The sequence below is a fragment of the Panulirus ornatus genome, chromosome 48, assembly GCF_036320965.1.
Source record: "Panulirus ornatus isolate Po-2019 chromosome 48, ASM3632096v1, whole genome shotgun sequence".
In the NCBI taxonomy this organism is placed as follows: domain Eukaryota; kingdom Metazoa; phylum Arthropoda; class Malacostraca; order Decapoda; family Palinuridae; genus Panulirus; species Panulirus ornatus.
The window spans coordinates 24,576,461-24,603,497 of NC_092271.1; the positions used below are offsets into that span (position 1 = coordinate 24,576,461).

At 35.0% G+C, this 27,037-nt stretch overlaps 3 protein-coding genes across 4 annotated transcripts; 1 reads left to right on the forward strand and 2 right to left on the reverse strand.

Annotated features, from left to right (window-relative positions):
* Positions 1-2,400: 2,400 nt before the first annotated feature.
* Scgalpha (sarcoglycan alpha) lies at positions 2,401-12,576 on the reverse strand. Of its 2 annotated transcripts, XM_071690206.1 has the most exons (12): positions 12,464-12,576; positions 11,753-11,883; positions 10,909-11,036; positions 9,836-9,914; positions 9,506-9,704; positions 9,021-9,195; positions 8,238-8,360; positions 7,385-7,500; positions 5,827-5,877; positions 4,863-5,057; positions 4,501-4,563; positions 2,401-3,977 (listed from the first exon to the last, which is right to left on the reverse strand). In XM_071690206.1, the coding sequence occupies exons 2-12, from the start codon at positions 11,880-11,882 to the stop codon at positions 3,956-3,958; spliced, it is 1,281 nt and encodes a 426-aa protein (XP_071546307.1). In that variant the 5' UTR covers position 11,883; positions 12,464-12,576; the 3' UTR covers positions 2,401-3,955. The 2 variants fall into 2 exon arrangements, with proteins under 2 accessions (XP_071546307.1, XP_071546308.1); XM_071690207.1 differs by lacking the exon at positions 5,827-5,877.
* Positions 12,577-12,737: 161 nt separating this feature from the next.
* On the forward strand, positions 12,738-17,688 carry EMC7 (ER membrane protein complex subunit 7). The gene is made up of 3 exons (XM_071690208.1): positions 12,738-13,064; positions 13,614-13,776; positions 15,555-17,688. Exons 1-3 carry the CDS (start codon positions 12,856-12,858, stop codon positions 15,873-15,875), a joined length of 693 nt encoding a protein of 230 aa, XP_071546309.1. The 5' UTR covers positions 12,738-12,855; the 3' UTR covers positions 15,876-17,688.
* A 94-nt stretch (positions 17,689-17,782) lies between these two features.
* On the reverse strand, positions 17,783-26,768 carry Ubc7 (ubiquitin conjugating enzyme 7). The gene is made up of 5 exons (XM_071690209.1): positions 26,429-26,768; positions 24,789-24,870; positions 24,070-24,188; positions 22,295-22,435; positions 17,783-19,627 (listed from the first exon to the last, which is right to left on the reverse strand). The coding sequence occupies exons 1-5, from the start codon at positions 26,469-26,471 to the stop codon at positions 19,509-19,511; spliced, it is 504 nt and encodes a 167-aa protein (XP_071546310.1). The 5' UTR covers positions 26,472-26,768; the 3' UTR covers positions 17,783-19,508.
* Positions 26,769-27,037: the final 269 nt, after the last annotated feature.

A 27,037-nucleotide genomic window follows, 5' to 3' on the forward strand; every position in this document is an offset into this window, starting at 1 on the left:
TGTAAGTTGAATCCAGTGGAAAGGGAGAGGAGGAGAAGAGAGGTGAAGCAATAAGAGTTCCCGGAAGGGTAGGATAAAAGCACATCATGGGCGAAACTGCCTGTCAGTGGAAGCGGTCAAGCAAATAACAAGTAATTCTTTAAAGAATTAATATAATGGCACTCTTCTTCTGGTTGACAAATGCATTATCTAAATGGTGTTTTCATCTAGAGCTCCCTTTTTTCATTGTTGATGGTTTAACCATTCGTGTATCACAAGCAATAGTTTTAACATTCTGTAGAGCATATAAAAGACAGAATTAACGATACGAGACCTTTGCGTAAAGCAACACAAAGTTTTGACTTAAAAAGTATTTTCAGATCAGTACAAAAAATATCTCGATATTTTCTTTTTTTTTCGTGTAGCCATATCTGTTTCCTTCATTATTCTTGGCTGAAAATACTAAATCGGTGCATTAATGTGACATGTCCAGATCCTTTTAATTCTATTTTGTGTATGCATGAACAGCAATGACTACCTGGTACGACCTGTTTTAGAATATATACACAGCTCAATGAGTTCCATTGACGTCCAGGCATCCAGACCTTGGGCTTTAAAGGATGCGGAAGAAGGGAGACGAAATTTTAAAGCATCAGTAAAGAAACTGATCAGTCAACAGAAAAGAATGTGATTGTAATTTCAACGAGATTATAATTCGTTGTTGTCTCTCTTTTCATATGCCGGGCCCAACCTCCCTCTCCCGCTCGGGAACCATTCCCCAGCGACCATGTCACCCTTAGGCGATCGTGTCCAGAGGTTCTTGGCCGTAACCAGTCTCATGTTGCTGAAACTTCTTATACTCACCTTACACATATCAGAGTCACACATTTCTTAAATATCGTCAACGAAACACTCCCGTAAATCGACTTTTAAGGTGGATCTGTAAGCGAAGCAATCGCATCCTCTTCAACGCCAAACTAAAATGTAATTTATGATCCTGAAACTGAAGTGTTGCAACTTCAGTGTCTTTGATCCAAGTTGGCCTTTGACCCTAGAGCGGCAAGACTCACCTCCACGTCATACCCCAAGGTGGAGTCAGACGTGATCAGGAGAGTTCATGCAAGGACAAAAGACCTTAGGGGCTAGGTCAGTCCACTACAGCATGGCAGTACCCGCACAGCGTGCCCAAATAACAGTAACCCAAGATATTGCCCCAGCACCGCACCACAGACACAAGAGAGTTGATAATGATAGTAATAATAATGATTATCATATGATGTAGTAATAATAATTATCATATGATAATAACTGCACAATTTTGATAGGAGAGGCCAGTAGACAGGCATTCGTTGCTTACCTAATTCAATAATCAAACCTAGATATGTGACTGAAAGTGGTAATGCCGCATTGATATCAAGATGCATGATTATTTGTTTTGTCATACCGATGAAGTTACTGTTGTAGTGTGGACCTCAGTAATGCAATACGAATTTTGACAGAAAACGGTTTTGCTTCTTTGAGCAGATACTGAGGTGTTCTGGTGATGCCCACTTTTATTGTTCCCCAGTTGCCACACTGTGGTAACCACAGTAATAATGAACCAGGTGGGCCAAACATACCTGGGTTAGGGATAACTGAAGCAGAACGGAAATGATGTAGATCTCAATACTCTTTGCTGTCTGTAAAAAAAACCTAGTCCTTCTGGCCTTATATGGCAAAGGGGCCTTTTTCAACTTTGGGCTTTCTGTGGGTTTGGCGAAGATGTTTGGGTTGGACTTCGCTGATGGTTGTCAGTGCCTACAGGAATTTAGATTTGAGGCTTTACTGAAGTATTTATTGTTAGCGCTTGTTACGTAGATGGGGAATGGTGTAATGTTACACACAAACGTTGTTATTGATCAGGATATCTTTTTGTAATGTTGATGGAAGCAGAAAAATATTTAGATACAGGTTGTCTTTTCCACTATTGGTCAGATGGATCAGGTGTATTTTGCTGGATTTCATGGCTTTTAGCTGCTAGAATCCATTTAGCCTGAACCCTTACTATGCATCAAACATACAGAATAAGAAATAGATGAGGAACTTCAGTGGTAAACAGACTGAAGGAATTTAAGTTTTCATGAAGAAAAATTAAGGTCACTGAACAGACTTGAATCATGGGCTGACAAACCATTGCTGTTGCAGTAAATCTTAATTTTATGTAGAATAACATGAAAACTGGAAATATAGATGGTACACCAGTTGGGAAATTGATCATGTGAAGCTTGAGTTTAACTTTTGTCATTAATGAAGACATTAAAAGATTGGAGAAAATCAGATTCAAAGGAGTATCATAACAGTGGACACTCCGCAAAGCTAAACAATCCTGTTTAGTATACATTTACCTCTACTTTTTTTAGATTCATTGCTGTAAACTGCACATATGATAAAAGTATTTATTATTATGATATAATGTACATTACCTTTATCATCAATAAAACTTTACAACAATAAATATATTAAGTGTGATATAATACTGTACACAATGAATTTGTCAACAACACAACTATACAAGACTAAGTATATGTTAGTGTAACATACAACAGTGAACACACTTTAACAGCATTAAACATGTTAGTATAGTAGAGTACAGCACAGACAATATTTACCATCAACACAAAGCTTTATGACACCGCATAAGTTATTGTGGTAACATACAATATCTTTTTCATCAACTTACAGTCAAACTCCACTAACCACCTCTTAATTCAATGGAACATAGAAATTATGTAATATCTCAGTACAAGAAAGCTTATTCTGTTTATATTAATACCATATGAAAGAAAATCCTAACATTTTAGGACGATGAAGATATGTAAAAAGTTAGACAATGTTTCCACTGATTTTTTTCATAATTTCTGCACTTCATACAGTCATAAATAATTTCATTTATCTTAATGCTTATGCTTTATGTACTGTTAGACAGTCTGATACTTTCACTCTGACTAAATATTTGTAATAATATCCTTTACTGATAGCTTCACTGTCAAAAATCAGCTACATTCAGTCAACTTTTTATATCACTTGTGGGGTTATTCCCACAAGTTGCTTTTTGCAGAAATAAGAAATTTTTGTATTACCTGAAAATAATCATACTGTGTACCTCTTTTGAGTGACTGGTGATATAGTAGCTCACGGCTAGGTTTGTCTCTCCATTCAGTTCTTGGTTTCATCTAGTGTTGTTTGTCACAGCTTGTGCTTTCTTGGTTACAGAACACTGCAACAGTACAAAAATCTGCTCTACTTACCCTCTATATTTTTCAAACCCACCTTGTTCTTCACCAGCAATATAAGCAGTTAAAACCACAAAAGAAAGGGAAAATGTGTCTGTACAGTAACAGAATACACACCCAAGGAAGGCTAACACATGGGACATGATATGGAAAAAGTAATCATAATGTCCATCTGCAATGGGTCACTACTTTCTATTCTTTTCTTTTCTTGCTCTTTATATAGACCCATTTACAAATACGTGCTGTTGCACAATTTAGGGTTAGTGAAGGTAGAAAAACTAAACAATACACTTCAGGAAGAGTAGTGAGACTTAATGCAGAACAACCTGCACAGGACATATTTGTGCTTACTAAATGACAAGTATTTCAGCTTAATTATATTTTTACATTTTATTCTATATTCTGTTTTATATTTAAATTTTCCACTAAGCTTTTTCACCTAACAAATGGTTCACCTTCATCTCGTTGGGTTTTAGGTTTACAGCACCTCAGGTCTGTATGAGACAACCTATCTGTCGCATCAGTGATTTCCACTACTTTGGATGGTTACTTTGAATGCCTATCCAAATCTCTATTCTTAGAAGAAAGTACATCAGAATATAGCAAGGACTCCAAGGTGCTGACATATGAGTTCACAAAAATCAGTCACGTAATTTCACCAAGTATTCTGTTGAGAAACTTTGGAAGTCTTCAGTACCTCTTCTTTAACGAGTTGGTGTCATTCCGCTGGAAAAAGTAAATTTTGATAAAAAAAATTTCTGATGTAATATTCAGTAAAGACTGATTTCTATTATATGAAACTTTTTTTTTTATTATTTGCTTTGTCGCTGTCTCCCACGTTTGCGAGGTAGCGCAAGGAAACAGACGAAAGAAATGGCCCAACCCACCCCCATACACATGTATATACATACATGTCCACACATGCAAATATACATACCCATACATCTCAATGTACACATATATATACACACAGACATATACATATATACACATGCACACAATTCACACTGTCTGCCTTTATTCATTCCCATCACCACCTCGCCACACATGGAATAACATCCCCTTCCCCCCTCATGTGTGCGAGGTAGCGCTAGGAAAAGACAACAAAGGCCCCATTTGTTCACACTCAGTCTCTAGCTGTCATGCAATAATGCCTGAAACCACAGCTCCCTTTCCACATCCAGGCCCCACAGAACTTTCCATATGAAAATAGATGATATAAAAAGATGTAAATAATCATAAGTCTCACTTTCTTTGATATGGTGGTGGATCTGGTCGAGACAGAGTAGCATAATCCTCAAAACGCCGACTGCTGTAAAGACAATCATTAAGAAAAATATTACCAACACTGACATCGGAAATAACATGAAGCAAATAAAATATTATTTTCACATTTCAATAACTTAAAAAGAAAGATGAAATACTGATGGACAGGTTTGTAATATATGGAGATGTTGTTCTTGTTCACAGACACAGTTAAATTTGAAGAATATACAAGTCAGTGTTATATGCATGCTGAGATTATGAGCTCTTATATAGTGTATATATGCTTTACAGCACCTTATACCAAGAGACGTTGTTCCTTTTAGCTTTCACATTCATTATCCTTACCTAAGTGTTGAATTTCTAGGAAGAGTAGAGGACGGGCTCGCTGTCCGTGATCGAGTGAAAGTGTCAGCCTGTGTCATCGTTGTAGCAGTGGAAGGATGAGGTGAATGTTCACGACCCTTTAGACTACGCAAAGCCTCATTGGCTCGATGGATGCTTGCATACTGAACCATCTGGATATCTTGACCTGTTGGGATACTATCACAACAAAAATGAATACTCATTGAATAGTCTAAATGGAGTGAGGTAAGTTTGCAAAGTTAATAATCAAAGTTTGGATTAATACTGTTTGATATATGGAAAATAAAATTGTTCAGCTCTGAATATTAAAGAGGCTTAAGCAGTTCAGTGCAGGGAAAAGATTTTTCAACTAAATACTATATCAAATAAAACCATGAAGACAGCAATTCATGATACAACACTACTAATTAAACTTATATCACACCACAAATGATACTAAGAAGATCAGAATACATGATACAGCATTACTACTCATTCTTCCCAGAAACAGTTCTCTTCTTGTTTTTTGATAAATTGTTAAAATTTCTACACAGAGGGTCAGCCACAAAATCATTTGTCTATTGAAACACCTCATCAGTGAATTAAGCAAAGACTAAGGAGCATGTTAACAAAACAACAAACTTTACTGATTTTGAAGTATTAATCTCACATTAGCCACAAGATAAACCAGATATTCTCATCAAAGAATGAATAATGCAGAGTTGTAAGAAAATATATCTTTCAATTCTGGGGCAGGGGTAAATCCTGATAAAATGGCATGGGATCCAATGCAGCACTAAAAACCATGCTATTGGTGAATTCACACTCACCTATTCTTGTCAGAATGTCAATTTCAGACAAGCAACAAAAAATTTGGTGTGTCCATTTACCTTGTTATAATTTCAAACATTAGTTCTACTCTAGATGTTATAGTCAAAGTTTCACTGCATCCTTTACAAAATCTTACCGTGGAAAATCATCAAAGAGTTCATCGAAAAAGACGCTGGATTGCTGATCCCTGAATTTTGTGAAACAGATTGTAAGAAAGCGTTTGTAACTGTTATGTAATGTTTTGATAAGAAACCTCTACAGTATAGTGACTTGCAATTTATCAGTTACCATAAAGTTTATCTCTTACTGTTATTTTATATTCTGTTATACATAATCGCTGTTTCCCGCATCAGCGAGGTAGCGCCAGGAAATAGATAAAGAATGGCTCATTCACTCATATACACATATATATACATAAATGCCCATATACATATCAACATATACATACACAGACATATACATATATACACATGTACATATTCGTACTAATATGCACAGATTATAATTCAATCCATTATGAATTAATATAGACAGGTAATTAGATTATCAGATATGCACTTACCACTGAACTTGCAAGTGGATTGGTAAGAAAGTAGACCTTTGTAAATCAAAGAGCCCCACAACTACCTAAGGTGTTAATGGATGTGCTGTTGCAAAGATGTTGGTAAAAGTTTTAATCTTTACCAAAGCACAAGTACTATCAGTGCCATCTTCTATTATTTAGTATTTTTCTGCTCTAGAAAATAGCCAAAATAGGACATTTTGAAGTGCATTTTTCTTTTCGATCCATATAATGTATACTGCCTTTTCCCAGAGAAGTGGTTAATGGATGCAGAGTATTTTCAAAACATTTCAATGATGACAGTCCACATATCAAAATTTGCAAAACTAACATCACTGCCTACAACATATGATGAAGAACTCTTAATATCTGCATAAACTAATATATTCACTAAGCAATCACCATGTACTTGGTACAGTCGAACCTAAACTTAGCATTTCACTATGGAAAGCCCATCTTTCTGTTTATAAAATGTAAATGTACATACTAAACATGCACAATCACTGCTGTATAGTGAACAAGATATTCCATGATAAGTCAGTGGTAAAAACTCTTCCTGGTATATCATCATCCCACACAGTTCAAAAATTTAAGAGGAACAGGTGGGGAAAAGCCACTTTATATTTCCACAATAGGGTAACTGATCTTGATAAAAAAATATGTTATATATCTCACCATACCTTACTTGTTTGAGAAAGTTTGAAATGTATATCTATTCTGGCTTCATAAATTATTATATCATATAACAAACATACTAATTAAAGACACTGAAGTGATGAATTTATTTCCAAAAAGTAAAGATAAAACAACTAAATGCATCAGTATGCCTTGTGCCATAGTACATCTTTAACAGTGACAATAAATCACTCCATTTCACACACACACACACACATATAAGAAGATAAAGGTGAAATGGAAGAAAAATAAGGAGGAACAAGTAGAATCATACATCATAGTTTGTGAATGGGTTTATGCATGAGCCAAGTGTGCTGTACTGCATAGAGGGCAAACAGGATACAAAAAGACAAAGATGCAAATATAAACTGCTTTTTGAAATGATTTGCCCTACACTGTGTATGTTCCTATATGCATGTGTTGCCATTCCACAGTCATATATACTCTCATAACTTACATGTTGTTCCTATGGCAGCACATAGCCAAGGTGAGGAGACCAAGCAAAACCAGCATCACCACAAGAGGAATGAGGATTGTATGTACGACATCGAAAGTGTATGAACGTTTTTCCACCTGTACGAGTATAACATTTTAGAACATACTTGACTTCTTTGTGAACTTTGTACTCTACTATGCTTATGAAAGCTGAATGTAATATGACTGAAATGGAATTTATTTCATTACTTTCATGATAATATTTATCAGATAATCCAGATTAGTTTAGGTACAGGTAGAATATTGAAAATCAGTATTTCTAAAACATAAAATCCAGCACATTCAAGATTACTGACAACTTGAAGCATGAGTTTCAAGTAAAGAATTTCAGTAAATGTTTAGTAAATCTTTTACATATATTACATACAAGGAGCATATACATCTGCACTACATATACAAATCACTTTGTAGAAGTTACAATATATTCAGATCACAGTCTGGCCCATATGTTTCTAAAATTTATAAAATTCCAAAATTGTTCAGTACTTGTAACTGAGGATTATGGATTTCTGACAGTCTACATGCATTACATACCTAGCTCTGGAAAATCAGTAAAGATTACTCTCATTAGTAACCTTGATGTTTGTTTTTTAATTATGTCATGAAACTTCAAAGTAAAAAATGAAGAATCTGTGACTCACAAAGTTTTCAAACTCATGATTTTTGTGGTAGAACTTGTTTTGTTGCCTAAATAGAACAGAATCCAGATATTGCCAAAGTAACATGGTTGGCATACTCAAAAATTAAGTAATTCCATTTATGAATAGGCCATTTTATGTCACCTGTGCACCCATGCAGTCATATTGACATCTCACCTGATCCCTTCTCTGCAGGTAAACACGTCCTTCATTTTCCAAAGCAGAAATTACAGGAGACTTGGGTCCCTCATCTTCCCCATCAGCATCATCACCAATCAGTGTGTTTTTTTTATTATTGTACTGTAAGTAGAAATGGATATTGTTATTACTTTCCAGTGCCAGATTTTAGATACAGTGACTATATATTTTGCATAAAGGTATAAAGAAATACATACATTATAGGATTCATAAGCTTGCTTAGTGACGAAGGTAAGATTTTTTTATGTTGAGATTTGACTGAAATTCTATTGAAAATCATTTACATGTATTCAGAATACTGCAACTAATGAAGTGAAAAATGAAAAAGGAGGCATTACCCATACATTCCTGTGGTAGAAAAAGGTCATGCACTCCTAAATAGGGATGAAGATGAATGGATTGCTGGGTATGAACTGTAGTTAAATATGGTAGCACTGCATCAAACTTTAAATACTATATCATTTTACATCTCTGTGACACAGTTGGTTTTAATGGCTATGGCTATATAAATGGCACATAACCCTTTTTTTTTTTTTAATATTTCAAATTTTGGTGAGCTTTTACATCCTCATAAGACACTTTTCTCCATAATTAGCACTTAGAGGGCTAATGCCATACCTACTCACATGTTACTGCACATTCTCCTACAACTGCACTTCTTGCACTGGCATATCATTCACTGCATTGATCTTATTCCATATACTGCATGCTTTTCCTTTCAGTAAAGTTCAGATTTATTCTTTCAAGTGATTGCATACTTACTAGCTTGAAACTGCACCAGTCAATAGCAAACCCCTGCTGTCGGAAAAATCGTTCATAAGAAGCTTTCTTAAAGTACGATGGACAGGGATGATGGTCCCATAGAGGTTCAACTTCCTTCTCTAATTCAAGCAGAGCAGTGGAGAAAGGCACTGAGCTTCCATAGCTCACATATACTCTGAAGGATAAGAAATTACATAGTTCAATAAGTAAATATTTAAGTGAGTACATTTTGGGCCACAGTTTCACTGTTTTGGAATTCACATTTATCTGGTGGGATATTTTACAAACAAGCATACATCTTGTTATGTTTGAAAAAAAAGGCCTCTTACTACAGTTTATATACAGTGTTGATATAAACTGATATGGTGACACAAAAATATACAGGGAAGAGGAAAACACAATCTTGTAATGAAAATAGTAAAGAAATAGAAAACAAAGCTGACCCTATCCTCTTTGTGCATGTACGCCTTTAAGTCAACACTTACCCTTCTTTTTCATCTGGACTAGCAGGCAATCGATCACCATACTGAGTAGCAGAGGCAAGAGATGTCACAGTAAGATCTTCTGCACTTTCCTGCCATAGGTCACTACTTATCACCTGGTGCAGTCGGTCCCAACGCCCTCCCACCAGTAATTCCTCAACATTCATGTTCTTTATCTTGAAGTGCACCTCATATGGCTTGCCTGTTGCAGTATTTATCACATTAAATTAATCAGTAATATTTAAAGTTAACATAGATGCTATTCTTTATATGCACTGTAGTATATTAGGACACTTCTTCAATTCAGAAAGATACCTTAAGCAGATTACTTACGAGGCTGTTCTAAGACATCCATTTTAAAGACGCGGTGAGATGTCTCATAAGTGTGTTTGTCTTTAGCTATCACCTCCAACTGTATAAAGAAAATCTGATAATTAACTACTTTGCCAAGGAAAACACAAACTTTTTAAAAGGAGGTATTAATCATAAGAAATTCAGTGTTATTAAAAATATGATTACAGTAAGAGGTGCATAAACATATTAGCATCACTTTAGTGAGGACATCTGTCACCTCTTTATTCAGATACATCTGCAATGGGGTAATCTGTCATAATCAAAGTTATCTCACCTGATTAACAGCTCAAACCAATTAGTATGCCAGGTTTTTTAGTTATTTGTGTTGGTTAAGAAAATAAGTGATATCCTTTGGCTATCAACAAGGCTGATAATATAAAGTTAAATTTTCATAACAGTTTGCAGAAATTGAGTGATAGCATACAAATTCTAAATGATTAATGGATCTGATCAACATTATGCCACCTATGGCTAAGAGACAAGAGGACTAAGGCTCTATCCTAAGTAAAGCTGTTTTGTCCAGTGTCTACAGGAGAGCAGAAACTGTTGTTCTGTGACTCTAACATGCTCGTTTTCTGAATTGGTAGACCTAGAAAAAAATAGCCTCAACATATTGCACCTCCAGAGATGGCAGATTTTCTTGTTTCATTAAATTAAGGAATGAATTCGTCCTTTTATTTTCTTAACTGCAACTTTTTCATTTTCTCTAAAAATGACTTATAATCTAAATTGTAATAAGAGACATGAAATTTTCTTTGTACTGTACAATAACTTGTGCATGTATTGGCATATATTTCATTTCCTAATTTCATTTATTTTACTATAAGAATAAATTAGACATGCATGATACCTATAATCTCTAAAAAATATCTGTTATATTTGAATATTTTCCCACTTACAAAAGGTGAATGAAGTGTATTTATGCACCTTTCTTGTAAATTAATACTGCTGAAATGGGTCCCCTGATTTGCTACCCATATTAAAGAAAAAATGTAATCTCTTCATGCACATGAAATGCCTTTAAATTTTCTCACTTTTCATGCCCTGCTTACCTGAAAGTCTTGCATGCCTTCCGGTGGGACTCCATACACAAAGCCTGTGCGCACAGCAGGGGAATATGTGTAATGAAGCCAACTAGGAAGGTCTGGCATTTTCAGAAGACTAGGCCGATATGTTACACCTGAAAACATTACCAATAAAGAAGGTCTAGTTATAATAATTCTCATTTGTATTATCTATTATACTTAACCTGCCGTCTCCTACGTTAGTGAGGTAGCGCAAAGAAACAAACGAAGAATAGTCCCAACCCACCCACATACACATGTATATACATGTATAATTCCTACCTCATATAAATGGCAGTGTATGTTCTAAGATACATTTACAGGTAATGACTTAAGGTTCATTCTGAGAATACTTTAACATTCATACACTCTTCATTACAAAGCCATAACAGTAACTAACTTGTAAATTGCAGTGTGAAATGACACTTCATGATATTAGAATTGACATATGAATCTTAGGTGAGGGTAAAGACAAACATTCAAAAGACTTGCCATAGAATGAGTATATAAAGTACCTTTATTTGATACCTGTCAGCAGTCAAGTGTAACTGCATTAATGAACACTGGTGGAGGGAATGTGGATATACAGCCAGCTGTAATTCTGACAAACATGTCTGTCTAAGGCCTTTACCATCGTAACATCTGCATCTCTAAGCTAAAGAGTTAAGCTATTTTCTGCTGTATTTGTCAAATTTTACTAATGAAGTACACAGTGACAATATTCCCTAATATTGAGATTTTTATCACTGCAAATGATCATACACTACATGAAATCATTTACATGCACTTCAGTACTGTATAAATTGAGATCCATGTGGATCCTTAATCTCACCTGGTGTCAAAAAGCTGAAATTTTGGTGTGTAAGAGGCAGTATGAAGAGCTGTGAAGAGAACACCTCACTCCCCAAACAAGGATCTGATAATCCTAAAATTAGGCCAAACATCAATAGTAGCAACACCATCCTGTACATAAGAGAAGTAAGAAACAGCAGTGAGACATAAACAACTACACAAGACAAATCTGTACAAATTACAATATATTAAGAAAGCTATGGATGTTACCATTATCCTAGAGAGAATCTCACTGTACCCCCTCTCAAGTCAGAGATTTGAATATAGTAATCATTTATCTCCTTGTAAATTTTAAGGTAATAGAGCTATTGATTTAATCATAATCAGTACTAAAATCTAAAAAACATTGCTGGTTAAAAGCATGTTGAGTTATAAAGTAGTAAATACAACCTTATTCCAAATTGGTTAGCTTGTTAAAATTTAACATTGGTCGCATTACAATTGCCTAAGATACTTAAAGCTTTGGAAAATCATAAGGAATGTGACATCAACACTCATATGAAATAAAAAATACTAATGGTCTATCATCGGTTATAATATTACGAGACCTGAGACATATGAAGAATATTGGACTAGCTAAAGATGGGCAATATTAGAATAGTATAAATCTTTCATTCTCACGAGTTACTATGACTTTTTCTTGCTTCATTTTTGCTTTATAGTCAGAATTTTTACTGATTAGTTTTTATACCTTTGAATGGCTACGTTTATGTAGCAAGTATAACTTATTTGAAATTAGTAGCTCTTGAATTTCTTTAGGCCCTTCACTGTGTAGCACTGCAGCAGACGACAAATATAGACTGGATGGCCTCACTGGCACTGAGCTTTCAATTAACATTTTAATATATTTTATGCGTAATTCATTAATTTTTGATCAATGTTACATAATATTATATTCAAAGTCTTGTAATTATTTTTATGTATCCACTTTAATCATAGGCGTTGCTTGCTGACTCCTGCGCAGACGATGATGTCCGGACTTTTGTCAACAATCTGATGTCACCGGACATTGGATGACTAGTGTGCAGGTGACTGGACAAACCTTTACCTCTTGGATCGCGAACCGGCAAAGTTGCCGTAATTATGGTTCGATTTTGGTTCTGGAAATTGGCCATTGGGCTTTTAGCCCTTGGATGTGTGTATGGTGAAGGTGAGGATGACCAAGGTGTCGGGGTAGAGCGGTACAAGATTGAAGGTCGAGTGGTGAGACCAGACTCCTCCATTGTTAGTCCAGCGGAATGGTTTGCCAACACCAAAGTTTTCACTAATAGTGGCCACTATGGATTCCTCAGGTTAGTATATTAGTCTAAGTGAAAGTGAAGTTTGAGGGATAATTTTTAACTTGAAACATTGTTGAGCGTATTTCATAACTGGTAATTATCGAGTTTCAGGAAATCCACTGAATTTTAGGTGTGTTTTAGTTGAAATTGTTTTTGATGGCTTTTGAATAATTATGACCTTCATTTCCATCGCATATCACCACTTTATGTGATTTCTCCCACCCAAATTCCCCGTTCCCAGGTGGATGTCCATAACGGTAGTTTTACAGAAATCAGATCATTATGTACCTGTATTATGACAATCTGGTAAGGAAAGAATATTAAACTTCCTGATGTATTGTTTAGGATAGGAAAGTTTTCCATATGACACACCAATTCCTTGGTAACATATGTGCTGTTAATGAGTGTTCTAGATCTGCAGGCAATAAACTACCTTAGTAAACTAATCATAAGATAACTAATATTGGTTAAGATTACTGATGTGCTGTTATTATTGGAGATCAGAAATTTGAAATTGACCGGTAAAAGTTCTGTGACAATCATTGTGTTGCCATTTTGCAGGGAAGATGGTTCTTTTGTGATCAACAATGTTCCATCAGGTTCCTACGTTGTACAAGTTATGAATCCAACCTTTATGTATGAGCCTCTAAGAGTAGACATCAACTCAAAAGGGAAGATACGAGCCCGTGCTGTCAACCACATCCAGCCATCAAATGTTGTACAGGTGAGATAGTAAGAACAGTTTCTGTTATCTATTACTTTTTGTGCTTATTCATCAATTCTAGGTGGAGCAGATAGTTATTAAATGTTAGCAATGTTCTTTACATACAGTATATAGTATTGGTAGTGTGATGTAGATGAATTTTAGGAAAGTAACAGATTAAGTTGTTTTTGGAAGTGTTGAAAATAAGTTGAAAGTTGGGTATGTTGCAGTGGAAGGACCACATTATTTTTGTGAGACTCCCCAATGCATGAATGGATATAGGACCACATTATTTTTGTGAGACTCACCAATGCATAAATGGATATATTGGTTTTTAGTATATCTCTTGAAACCAGATGGTATAAATTGTTTGGAGCATGTTTATTTATCCATCCATCTCTGTCTTTTGAGGTTTTGTGGAATTTAGGAAAACAGAAAACACACTGTTTTCTCAAATCTGTAAAGTACTCACTGGATTTATAGTCCTATATCTTTAGTCATAAAGTGTCTTTGAAAGTACACTAATCTCAACTGTACTACAGCAGTGAATTAGTACAACAGCTTTATGTTGGGTTTCAAGATTGTTAGGAATGATATATGTAATGAAAGAACAAACAATTTTACGATCTAACTATCTATTGATTTATATCTCAGAGGCCTGTTCCCACCTGGAATTCCCCCAAGTGGTGGATGAGGTGTTTAAGTTCAGTCCATTTTTAAGGCTTAAGATCCACCATTCTAATTTGTATTTCCATTAAATGGAAGAACAAAGACCTTTGTATATGCAGTATTTGTAATACATTAAATCACCTTTAAGCATATCCTCTTGGAGAGCTTGAAGTTTCATTAGTCTGCAGACACTATAAATCCAGATGTGTTGTCCATGCTGGGTGCTTTAGAATATCTTTCAGTTGTTGCACTGATAAATATATAAAAGAATTCAAACTGGCAAAAGATATTGGAAGAACTTTTTTTTTCATGTAAATACAAAACTCTCTCAACTACCACCCAATAGCAATTGTAGGTAGCTTGAGGATCAAACAAACAATGGGCATATTTTCATTATCCCCCTAACTGTTGTGATCTTTTACTTTTCCACCTTTCACATGGGAATACAAAATAGGAATGTAATATAAATTATTCCCCAACTTGTCCTCTTTACTTTTTCATTTAGCTCGCTTGGAACCCTTTCTGGTATTCTTTCATGATTGGAACATGCATATATTATAAAGGTTATAGTATTTGTGAGTACATATACCTTAGCTGCTAGAATTGTCTCATCTAGGGTAGTATAAAGCAAGCAAAATTGAGCATCCTTGCCATTTGTCAAAGTGTGGGTTAAGGTGTGGGATCTCCAGTCCGGAATTAGATTCCACAGAATGTAGTAGCTTACATGTACTTGATTAACTCCATGTGTAGTAACAACAGATAATTCTCCAGTCAGCACTGATGGTGTTCAATAAACATAACCATTTTAGGAAGTCTCTAATTTGATTTGAATGTAGGAAGTAGCACACTGAGAATTAATTGATTACATTTATAAGCTGTAAATTTACACATCCCTTCTAAGTTTAGAGTGGTATGCTTTGCTGGAATTGAAAGGTTTGTTCGGTAAATTGTAATTTTGAGGATTACTGTCTAGAACAGTAATACTTGTTTTTCTTTTGTATTGACCTGTATCTTGGTTGAGTGTCTAGTATTTTGATTTAGGGTATGACAGTCATTTAGGTATACTAACACCATACATAATCTTTATACCCCTTATGCCCATGAATCCTTAGTAATGTCATTTTCAACAGATGCCTCACCCTCTTCGCATGAAGTCCATTGGACCATATCGGTACTTCCTGCAACGAGAGCAGTGGCGTTTGACTGACACACTTATGAACCCCATGGTGTTAATGACTGTTCTCCCATTATTGCTTATGATGATCTTGCCCCGGTTGAATGACCCAGAGACACGCAAGGAAATGGAACAGATTCAAATGCCAAAAATGGACACTCCAGAACTCTCTGAAATTATGACTTCATTCTTCGGTGGTGGTAGCACCAGTACCCAATGTCAAGGGAACCAACCCAAAATGAGATCTCGTCCGAACAAACGAAAGGATAAATCATAGAACTGTAGTAATTGTGTCAGTAAAAAATGCTGAATTGTGAAAATGATTTGGCAAAATATTAATTCTTAAGGGCCTGTATAATGAAAATGAGGAGCATATTTTTTGAAAAAAAATTGAGAGAAATTTATGGATACTGTAGGTTCCAGAAAGATACCCATGAGCATTTTTATTCATTGTAAACCAATTTTTTTTTTGAGTATTATGTTTTTAATTTAGTGAGAAACCTGTACATATGGAGGTATTCAGTATTTAATTAAATCAAGATGTAATGATACATATTAGTGTATGTATGAGCAGGCATGCATGTTTAAGTATATGTGTGTGTTTGTAATTACCTATTTGCATCATATGGGAAGGGAGCTCTGCACTTGTGGGGCCCCATCTCTCAAATTTTAGTGTAACACAACTTTTTAAAATATGTATGCTGTCCACATTCATTGCTTCATATTTTGTGTGCGAACAGACTATCAGCAAGAGACCTGTAAAGTGATCAGATTTAATTAGTGTGATAAAACTTTCATTTCATCATGGTCAGTATGATTTGAAGTAGCACTAAGGACCGAGGACTGGGCCTTAGAGGGAATATCCTCCTTGGCCCCCTTCTCTGTTCCTTCTTTTGGAAAATTATTAAAGAGGGGGAGAATTTCCAGCCTCCCATTCCTTCCCCTTTTAGTCGCCTTTTACGGCACACAGGTGCAGATGAAGAAAAGATCTCATTGGTTCATATTCATTCTCTTGCTGTCATCTGTAATGCATCAAAACCACAGCCCTCTATCTACAACCAGGCCTTCTAGACCTTTTCATGGTTTCCCCCAGCTGCTCTATATGCCCTGCTTTATCCCACTGACAACACATCGCCTCTTGTATACCACACTGCTCTGGTTTTTTTTATCCTGTGCATACTTTTCACATTCCTGTATGGTCAGGCACTGAGCTCTTAAACCATATTTACTCAATCTTCTCATCTTCACTTTGGTCTCTCCTTTCTCTTGTATACTTATCTTCTGACACAAATATCCTCTTTATCAACCTCTTGTCACTCATTTCCTCAGTTTGTCTAAGCCTTTTCAGCATACCTGCTTTCTCAGCCTTGGTACCATTTTTTTTTTTATCTTCCCCTATCAGTTCTTACTCAAATAACCCTCCTGAAGACATTTCATTTCCAATGCATTCATCCTCTTTCATACATTCTTATCCCTAGCCTATGCATCACATCAGGACTATACTTTCAAACATACCCATGTTTGGCCTCCCAGATAGCGACCTCTCCTTCCATTCATTCTTCACTGTTTCCAGGACCACTCCCTCTCCCACTCTATGACTCAGCTCAGCTCCCATTTATTGCCATGTCCATTTCCGAGCATCTAAGACACTTTACTTCCTCTAAGTTTTCTTTATTCACAGTCAAACCCCAACTAACTTCCCAGGTCCCTCTACCCCATCAGACTGCTTACCTGCATCATTCTCAAAGACCCTTTTATTTTCCTTTGTACACAACTACTCCTGCCTTAGTGAGGAAGTGTCAGGAACAAACTAATGATGGCCTTATTTTCACACACGCAATCTCTAGATGTCATGTGTGATGTATAGATAAAAAGTGAAAAATTTTCTTTGTAAACCAAGCTAAAGTCATATAGGTGTGTGTTTATCTTGACGTTTGACTCATTATTTTAAAGTGATTATTTATATAGAAATATAGAATACGTAAATAACATTATGAAACATATTAAAATATGATGGGAAAGATGCTTTCAGTTTAAATGTGTGTGTTAGCAATGTAAAAAGTTGTATGTCATTAAAGTTGAAAGATTTTTATGATTCCTATTTTTACCATGAGATAGCCATCCTTTATCAGTAGGAGAATGTGCATGGATGAAATATTGATTAATGTAGTAATAATGCAGTACTGTATCTCAATAATTTATTTCAAAAAGTCTTTAGTATGTATAAGTGGCTTTGACATTTTTTGCAACAACCACAACAATAATTAACTGCAAAAATTCAGTGAATTCAGTAAGATTTTAAAATTGCTCCACATATTTCATAAAAGTTTAAATGACCTTAGTGCTTAATTTCAATTCAAAAATATGTCCACTTTAGTCATATACATATTTCTTTCTTACAGAAAATGGAACTACTTTTACATATTAAATACTATAATTTGCATGTCAATCCCTTTTGCTCATTTATATTCACATGCCTCTCCCAAGATACACAAATATGTACATTCATTTTTGTCTCTCATCCTCAGTACAACAATCCCTTTCATTCCTCTACAAAAACTTCCCAACTGTGTTTGGTATATGAATACCACATAATGTAAAGATTATGAATCTACAAACCTAACTCCATTTTTAATATGGGTGAAACAGATACACGAAGATATAAACAAGTTTATATAATATGCTACCCCAAAGTTAAGGATATATTTAGAGTTAATTTGATTTTGTTGGATCAGTTGGGTGTTTAATTGCCAGTTTTTGTATTTTGAAGTACTTTCATTATGGCTTCTCCCTGGACCCCAGACTTCTCAGCACTTTAGTACTTTACTGGACACCAGGCTGGCTGGCTTCCACTTGTAAGGCTTTGTGTATCTATACACCCAGTGTATAAGGGAATGGAGTTAGGCTGAAAGGAAGACATGTAACGATGAAACAAAACAGATTGTAGTTATGAAAATAATTAATGTCATTATTAGAGAACCTCTCCTTGAAATTAAAACGTGTGAGTAAGCTTACTGCAGTGACCAAGTTTTAAGTTTTTATAAGTATTATGCAAAACTTGAAGAACACTGTTATGGAAGCTCAGGATGGTAAAGGAGAATGCTACATATTAACATAATACTCATAATACTGATGAAACAAGGTTCCACACCTATTCAACACTTCAAACCACCTAAAATTTTAAAGTTTTGACATAATAGATAAACTGGCAGTACAATTTATTTGCAAATCATGATTCATTCTTATCATAATCATGTAATGTATTTTTCACCTTAAACCTTATTTTAACCCTCTTTCTATCATCAAGATATCACCCCATGAAGCCAGCTATCGTCAATGCTTTAAATCAATTATCTGGTAATGTTTTATGTTACAGATCATCTATAACTCAAGATTCATAATTGCAATGACTCGTAAAAAATTACAATTCTCAACAAAGTGACTTTCATGTTCCTGCACTAATATTGTAGGTGAAAAATACACTGAATGTCTATTTACAATTGAGCATATAAAATGTGTGAGTATCACCATTTAGATTATACTTCAATTCACAATACCACATAAAAAAGAAACGTTTTACTATCTTGCAATAACATTACAAAATGTAATTATAGTAGTCTGATACACACAAAAGAATTTTGAAAGTTAAATTTGGTATGAAAAACTTAGTTCCAGTACATTGCCTTGGAAGTATTTTACAGTCTACTTATGTCAAACAGTGGAATAGACATTACAGATTAAATTTTTTTTGCATCCAAAAGGTGTCCTTTTAAAGGCTCAAAATCTACTGAGCATAATGTGAGATGAGACTACCTTTTAGTCTAATCTTTTCGTGTGTAATATATACTACCTAGGTTTATGAATTTGGGATATCTACAAAAAACCCTTAACCCCACATTGAAATCGATAACTAATATGGCAAATTCAACGTCTTGCGAACCAGTCTCTCAGCTATTTTGTTGAATTGCTCTCTGTCATCTCTCCACATTTTTGCTGCATCAACATTAGCACTACTCTCATCATTTGGTTCTGAAATGAAAATATAACTTGAAAATGATTTATAATTACAGTGACATGAACTGACACAAGATTACACATTCAGAACAACTGATTTAAATTTGCACACTATGAAACACTCATATTTCTTGTCCATAGGATGTATAGTAGCAAACAAAACAAGTATCCATCTCTTATGATCTTTTAATTAAACACTACAGAACATAAAATAACTATCATGAAACAAGGACTTCCGCACCTAAAAATATTACTTTTTCATTTTTGACATTGTAAGTTGTTTCTTCAAGTGAAACCTGACTCCATTAACAACATTTCTCTACTCAAAATGCTTCTAGAATGTCTTAAATTAAATGGATTAGTAGCACTTATTAGGCCTTACAAAAACATAATCCACTGCCTTTCTTTAATCTTAGTCCAAGTTACCTATACTAGATTTCTTGATTTCTTTACTCCTGAATTTCAAGACAATGCATAAAATAGCTATGCTTCTACCAAAGGTAGAAATTGTAAGCAAAACAGCTATGTTATTACAAGGTTAGCATATCTTCAAGTTTATGAACAGCTATGTTATTACATTATAAGGTTAGTATATCTTCAAGTTTATGACAAGACCATGGTTCTTGTCAGCATTGATAGTTTTACTAAGTACATTTGAGGACACTGGTTTTGATCATGGAATTGTTTTCCATATTCATACAGTATATCCCCTGGTTGGTTGACTGTAAGTAGTTCCCTGAAATTGTATTGAGACTCTCCACTAAACTGCTTTATCCCCGATGTAACATTTTAATACCAAACCAAAACTTAACAAAATATCTAAACCTACTCAACACCCTTTGCATGGGATTCAGCCTTTCATAACAGCACCAAAAACATTAAATTTTGTATAAACAGGTCACTGCACCTTACTGTATATCAGTTCCCTAAGAGGAAAATTTTTTTTATATAAGGAATTCCTGAAAGTGATATAGCCAAGCCTCAGTGATAGATTAATGTATACTATCCTTAGAAATAACTGTGATAACTTCAAACGGAAGGTCCCTTGGATTTTTTTCACTTTAAACAGTATGGGGAGCACAGACGACTAACCCATCGAATCACAGCATTTAACACTGTCTGACCCAAGTATATCTAGTCTTTGAAACCAGTGGAATAAAATATGGACAGGACAGGTGGACACACCTCAAACAATTCAAGCTGAAACTGAGAACATCTGTTTCGTTGCAAACTGATCTGGAATATGTGAACCATAACTTTAAAACTTGTGACTAGCTGCTGCTGCTACCAAATTCACCTCTACATTGACATCCAAGTGCTAAATGCACACAAAGGAATCCCACTGCCTACATTTAGTACATAGCATTTATCATGACATGAGTTCATTTTATGCTGGAATACCAGGAACAGATATTTTTGCAAATTAAATGACAATAGGGACCAAGAATGTGCCATCAGCTACCTACTAGGATTGAACATCACCATGTTGCTCGTAAAATAACTGCCACATTCTTATGTCAATATGGGTAAAGGCCTAAGAATGAATACAATCCCTAGCTCCTCATCCTTTTATCTGTATGGGACGACCATTTTGGAGTAACATTCAAAGAAATTCTTAGTATCATCATGCCATAAAGAATGCAAGATGATCCATTCTAAGTGTTCACAAGGATAAAACAGTATCTTTTAACATATTTTCATCAGTAAACACATACCTCTAAACAGCCTGGCACATGGAGCATAAAAGTACAATTGGAATTAAAGAAACAGATAGAGAATGAATATGTGAGAAGGATGTGTGGTTTGAAGAAATCACTGAAAAAGTGTGTGGATGAAATTTTTTTTTAGATCTGAAGAAATCATTGAAAAAGTGTGTAGATGAAATTTTTTTTAGTGTTCTGAAATAGAATTATGCAAGATGATAGCATGCTCAAGAATATATATATGATAATCTAGTTATGGAGATGTACAAGTGGAGTGATATACATGAGATGGGTTACACATTGTGCAGATGATGTTGGAGGAATGATTTGAGATCAGAATGAGTGGAATCTCTTGTGTACAGAGGTGGGCACATGAATGGTGACTTTGGTTTCCCTTGAATCAGTTTGGTCTGCAAACTGAAAGTAAAAAGTATAAAGACTAGTATGGAAGTTCATGTCTTCACTTTAATGCACTAAACATGGGTCGAGGGTAAGTATGAGTGAAAAAACATGATCCTACCCAAACAGATAGGAAGTTAATCATGACAAATTAGAATAGTAAAATTCTTAATTTCCTGCGAAAAAAAAATATACAGGAGATCCAACTGCTATTGTCTTTCCAATCACTGACAATAAGTACACAAACTTCAAACTTCTTGGGAAAAAATGCAAAAACTCACTTCAATTGGTTTCATGATTCCCTAAAATATCCCAAGCGCCAATGACACTCACATAAGATATGAAAGTAAAAAAATTTGACAAAAAAAACTAGGACACAAAGCAGGGATAATCTGGTGATCATAATCTAATTTTGAAAGATGTGACTGATTAGTTCTTCATAAGTATGCTGTCAGCAGAGGGGATTCTGTGTTGGAGAAGTTTTCTGTGACTGGATTCTACGAAAGAAACACAAGCATCGACCTCAAACTTTTTCCTCACCTAATAAATATATGTTAATGAAAGATCAAATTCTCCTCACCTGCCAGCATAGATACTACTGAAAGTAATATTTTCTCCACGCTCTGCACTGGGCTCCATCTCTCAGCACTGGTTTCATAGCCCATTGGATCATCTCCTGGTGCGTGGAGGATGGAGATGCATACGCGGCCATCTGAGTAAACTGATCAGAACACAAGTAATATCATTTTCTGACAATAATCATATGTCTGTATCATCAAGTATGTGTGTAAGTAGGCATATCAACACAATTCCTAAAACTGTACCATTCTTAACACCACTTCACACCATGTACACCACAGTGCATGGAAGTGGAAAATCTGAGGTTTTGAATAAGGTGAAACAAGTCAAATGTGAGAGAAAATTAAAATATATCCTTCTTTTACACAATACCATTATTTCTGCAGAATTATCAGTCAATACACCTTTTTCACATGCATCCCCCTCTCTGTACTTTAGCTTACTTTCAGTCATCTTTACCTACTGAATTTAACCCGATGAAAAACTGTTTGTTATTTTCTTCACATTCATCTCTCTCATGTCCATAATCATTCAGTCTTCATAATAAAGCACTTTTCTGTCATTAATTCTTTTTCATCCCTCAAATCTATTCTATTTCTTTGAAAATTCATCATGAACTGCATGCACTACTGATTCTTAAAGATCCCTATATAGCTGTCACTTATAGACTAAGGCTCTCTAAACCCTCATTTATTTGATGGCTGCAGATGGTTAGGGTGCCAATGACCTTTGGGCTCAAACTCACTGTAAGCAGATGCTCTGACAACTAACCCCTGTTGTGTTTAGTCATACAACAGAAAGACATTGTTCCGAAGTATAATCACTCACCCTTGTGATATTTCCTCTTCATGTTTCCCATACTGCCACCCCAACCTTCCTGCTTAACACTAATATATCATCCCAAAAATATCTCAGCAGCCAGCAAAATTTATACTGCCAAAGATACTGATGAATTAATTATTGGCAACTGTATACAGGGGTTAGTGACTGTGCGTTATCAATTTCCTCAGTGTATCAACTGACAGTATTGATACAACCACTTGGACTGCATGGCTTCAGTTTCCTTTCATTCCTTTTCTATTCCATTAATTCGAAAGTAAAGGATACTGCACCAGCAACACTGTCCATACTTACATTTGCAAACTATATTCTAAGTATGTCCCATTATAACAACCATTTGTAGGGGTCTAAGACTGCATGGAAGTTCCTAAGGGTTAGAAGCAATGCAAAAACTTTTTCATTCATTCATAAGTTTATTCACTTTGATTTTCAACTTTGATATTTCCTGAGGATATAAGAAACAGAATACTACCCAATCATCTATTGCACATCACAGAGGGAAATGAAGAGAGTAGGAGTGTGGGCTTAGAAATCCTTCCCTCCTTTACTAACTTTCTAAAAGGATGAACAAAAGAAGGAAAGAAGCACTGCCATGCTGAGGCAGGAAAAGGTGAATAGGTGCAATGAAAATAAAAAATTCTTCAGTCATTAGAAATTTATAATCTCTTGAAACTTCTAGCTATTGAATTCTGAAATTCAATATGTGTTTCTCATGGGCAGAACTAAAGCAAAAGACTGAATTAAAGCTGACCTCATTAATACCTTAAATTTACAGATCTTAAAGGTGTTGGGGCAATATGCCACCTCTGTTTAATCATGGTCTTAACTCTCCAGCTAATGCCAAAAAAAATCTCCGGGATTATCAGCATATGATTCAGTGTTACAATTGCCCTATTCCCATTTGAAAAATCTAAAAGGATATTTGAATAGACTCACTGTTGGGGTGAAACATTTCACATGTGAACTGCATCTTGGGTGGTGATAGAGGGTAGTCTGGAGGGAATATCAACTTGGCAGGGAAGACTCCACATTCGAAACAAGTTCCTTCAGGACCCCTAAAAAGAACAGTTATGGAACATCGCTGTAAAGTAAAGTCTTAGAATCTGCTGTGCCGAGGTTATGTAAAAATGCAACAGCTATAATATTGGTATTAGAATTAAATTCCTCACACTTTCCAGTAAAATAAAATCTGATAAATGTGGAGCAATACATCTACCACTAAGTCTCTAATCACATATAAAACGTTGTTTCCAAGTAGTTTGCAAAAACATGTAACAAATAAGCAGCAGACAGGAGAGAACTTTCAAGGGTGAAAAACAATAAAAATTCTGTGCATCTACAAGGATATTTTAAATATAAAAAAAAGATCCTACTGAATCTTTAAATGAAATTAAAAATCAATACAGCATAAGAATATGAAACTGGCAAACCAGTGATTAAAAATCTCATAAATAGATTTCAAGGCAGTCCTGGTTACAGTTCATTACTATGTCTACAAAATCAAAGTAATTCAGCACTTATGAGATTTTATTATAAAACTTTGGGTGTTGACAATATCATCATTTCAATATCAAACTCTGTAATCCATGTTATTCAATACAAGCTTTACTAATATCATGTCAGGGATGTAAGAAATGGCTATAAAGATAACTCACATGATAAGTGCTTCCCATTCGAAAAAGTTTTCTTCATTTGTTGGTCCTGCAATGATGCCTTCTGGAGGGTTTAATGTCAATTCTGAAATGGCAAGATATGTGCATTAAACGAATTCCTGATATATGGAAAACACAGCATGAAACCTAATAATACATATAACACTGGTATATATTGTTGGATTCAAAGAACACTTCTAGTACAGTAAGCAAGTTTATACTCACTGTAAATCTGAATGTAAATGAAGCCTTTAAGCTTTTATCAATGTAAGTTATTCACAATTCATTATTTTATGGTGGAGCTCAATAAAAGTGGTATCAATGAAATTTAAGCACTCTGCGGAGTTAAATTAGGGAATGCATCTTCACCTGTAGCTCCTTATGCTCCCTCAAGATGAAGCATCCACACAGTGGGTAGGGCTTCAAAGCAAAGGGAAACAGTGAACAAAATCACTTTATCAACTGTAGAGTGTGTAAGGATTTCATTGGTACCAATTTATGAAGCCCTCTAACAAATAAAATGTATAAGGGATGCCGAAAATCGGTCAACAAACCAAATACAGATCTATAGAATCTGAACAAAGTGCCAAGTGGACGTATGTTTTTAGCCATAGGCATAATGTATAATTTCCACTGGTACAGCACCTACACTTCATGTCTCAGCAAGTTAAACCATTAGGCATCCATTTCCTGACCAGTACAATATATATTAATCAAATACTGGTAAATTACCTTATTTGAATTATACAATCAAAACTAATCACAATCTTCACATTTTTTCCTAGGTGAAATGCCACAGGACATGTAGTCAATCACAGACATTTCAAAGGAACTAATGAAATATACAGAATGATTAATAATCAATAACAAATAATTGCATTCTTTTCCTTCTCCTAAAATCAGCCTCCAAATCCAAATGAATTTTCAATTCTTTAAAAGGGAACTGTCATTCAATCTGTGTTAGAGAACAAAACAACATATAAAGGTGTTAGATGTATTTGAAAAGTACCAAAATATAATTATGGAGATGTTTTATAATTTCTGAAATCGGTTATGTTTTCTATTCCTTTGTTTATTTTTGAACCTTAAGGCACCATTCACTGGATACAAAATCAAAAGAAACAAAGAAAATTAGACATCGCACTGCACATTTCATTTTCAGCGTACCGTAATGAAGGATACATTATTTTTTCCAATATCAAATTACACCAGCCCTCTACAATACCAATTACTTAACCCCATATTTTCCCTTTCCTTCATAAATCTCCTCACTATTTGGTTATTATTCTTATTCTTATATCAATACTAAACCATGAGAGTATAAAACAGATCTTAAAACGAGAACACTAAGTCCTTAAACTGATAAGTTACCTATTTTTTCATTCTTTTTTGTATGTTTAGCACTGTTGCTTGACAACGATCACGGTGAAATTACGGTGTGTTTTGAGAACCTTTAATGCTATATTCCGTGATTTTCTATATATTCTGCATTATGTACTACATGTTTAAATTTTTACCGTATAAAGTCAGGATATTAGGATATGATGTGGAATAAGCCTTCTAGCGATAACTAACGTGGGATGTCTTGAACATATTTCCATTTCTAATACCAGACATATAAATGCGCTTTGTTATATACTTACGTTTATATTCTGTCATCAACCGTTTGAGGGCTCTGCCTGCCATTGTATGCTATACGGATGACAGATGGTGAACGATGTTTACATTTAGAACAGCTGGGGCCTGGAGGTAGCGTCAGCTAGACATCCCGTACACATTCCTAAACATATTGCAACAATGATCCCCACTTTACAAGAAAAAGTGACACGAAGCAGCATAGATTGTTTATCATTCAATAATGTAATCAGTTAGTATTACTGATATGAGGAGCTTGTATTTATTAGCATAAAGACCACTAATTTTAGTTTTCTAGATACGGATGAAAGTTGGAAACTGTGTTGTCTTCGGTAGAGGAGTATAAACCTCTAGCAAACATTTCCATTGGACATCAACTTTGATGCACAATCTTTGAGAGCGCACTCAATTGATAGCGAATATTAAAGTACTAGCAGCCATTGTTGTAATTCGCTTCCAATGGAAATAGGATACTTACTCCGCATTATATGCATGATTTAACCCATACAAATCGTAATGATAGTCTTTCACTGCAGATTCTAACTTTACTATGTAAGTTATCCGACGACACTTCTAATACCTAATACACTGTAGAGCCTCGCCAAAAATGGATGTGG

What these genes read in the sequence shown, in the direction of transcription:
- Scgalpha (XM_071690206.1), bottom strand. Translation starts at nt 11,882, where the DNA reads ATGGTGTTGCTACTATTGATGTTTGGCCTAATTTTAGGATTATCAGAT. An exon ending in AGTCCAGATGAAAAAGAAGG is followed by an intron (nt 9,196 to 9,505) that starts GTAAGTGTTGAC and finishes CTTATCCTTCAG; the next exon opens with AGTATATGTGAGCTATGGAA. An exon ending in ACTGGTGCAGTTTCAAGCTA is followed by an intron (nt 8,361 to 9,020) that starts GTAAGTATGCAA and finishes TTCTACTTACAG; the next exon opens with TACAATAATAAAAAAAACAC.
- EMC7 (XM_071690208.1), top strand. Translation starts at nt 12,856, where the DNA reads ATGGTTCGATTTTGGTTCTGGAAATTGGCCATTGGGCTTTTAGCCCTT. An exon ending in GGCCACTATGGATTCCTCAG is followed by an intron (nt 13,065 to 13,613) that starts GTTAGTATATTA and finishes GCCATTTTGCAG; the next exon opens with GGAAGATGGTTCTTTTGTGA. An exon ending in AGCCATCAAATGTTGTACAG is followed by an intron (nt 13,777 to 15,554) that starts GTGAGATAGTAA and finishes CATTTTCAACAG; the next exon opens with ATGCCTCACCCTCTTCGCAT.
- Ubc7 (XM_071690209.1), bottom strand. Translation starts at nt 26,471, where the DNA reads ATGGCAGGCAGAGCCCTCAAACGGTTGATGACAGAATATAAAC. An exon ending in TGAAATGTTTCACCCCAACA is followed by an intron (nt 22,436 to 24,069) that starts GTGAGTCTATTC and finishes TGTTCTGATCAG; the next exon opens with TTTACTCAGATGGCCGCGTA. An exon ending in AGTAGTATCTATGCTGGCAG is followed by an intron (nt 19,628 to 22,294) that starts GTGAGGAGAATT and finishes TTTTCATTTCAG; the next exon opens with AACCAAATGATGAGAGTAGT.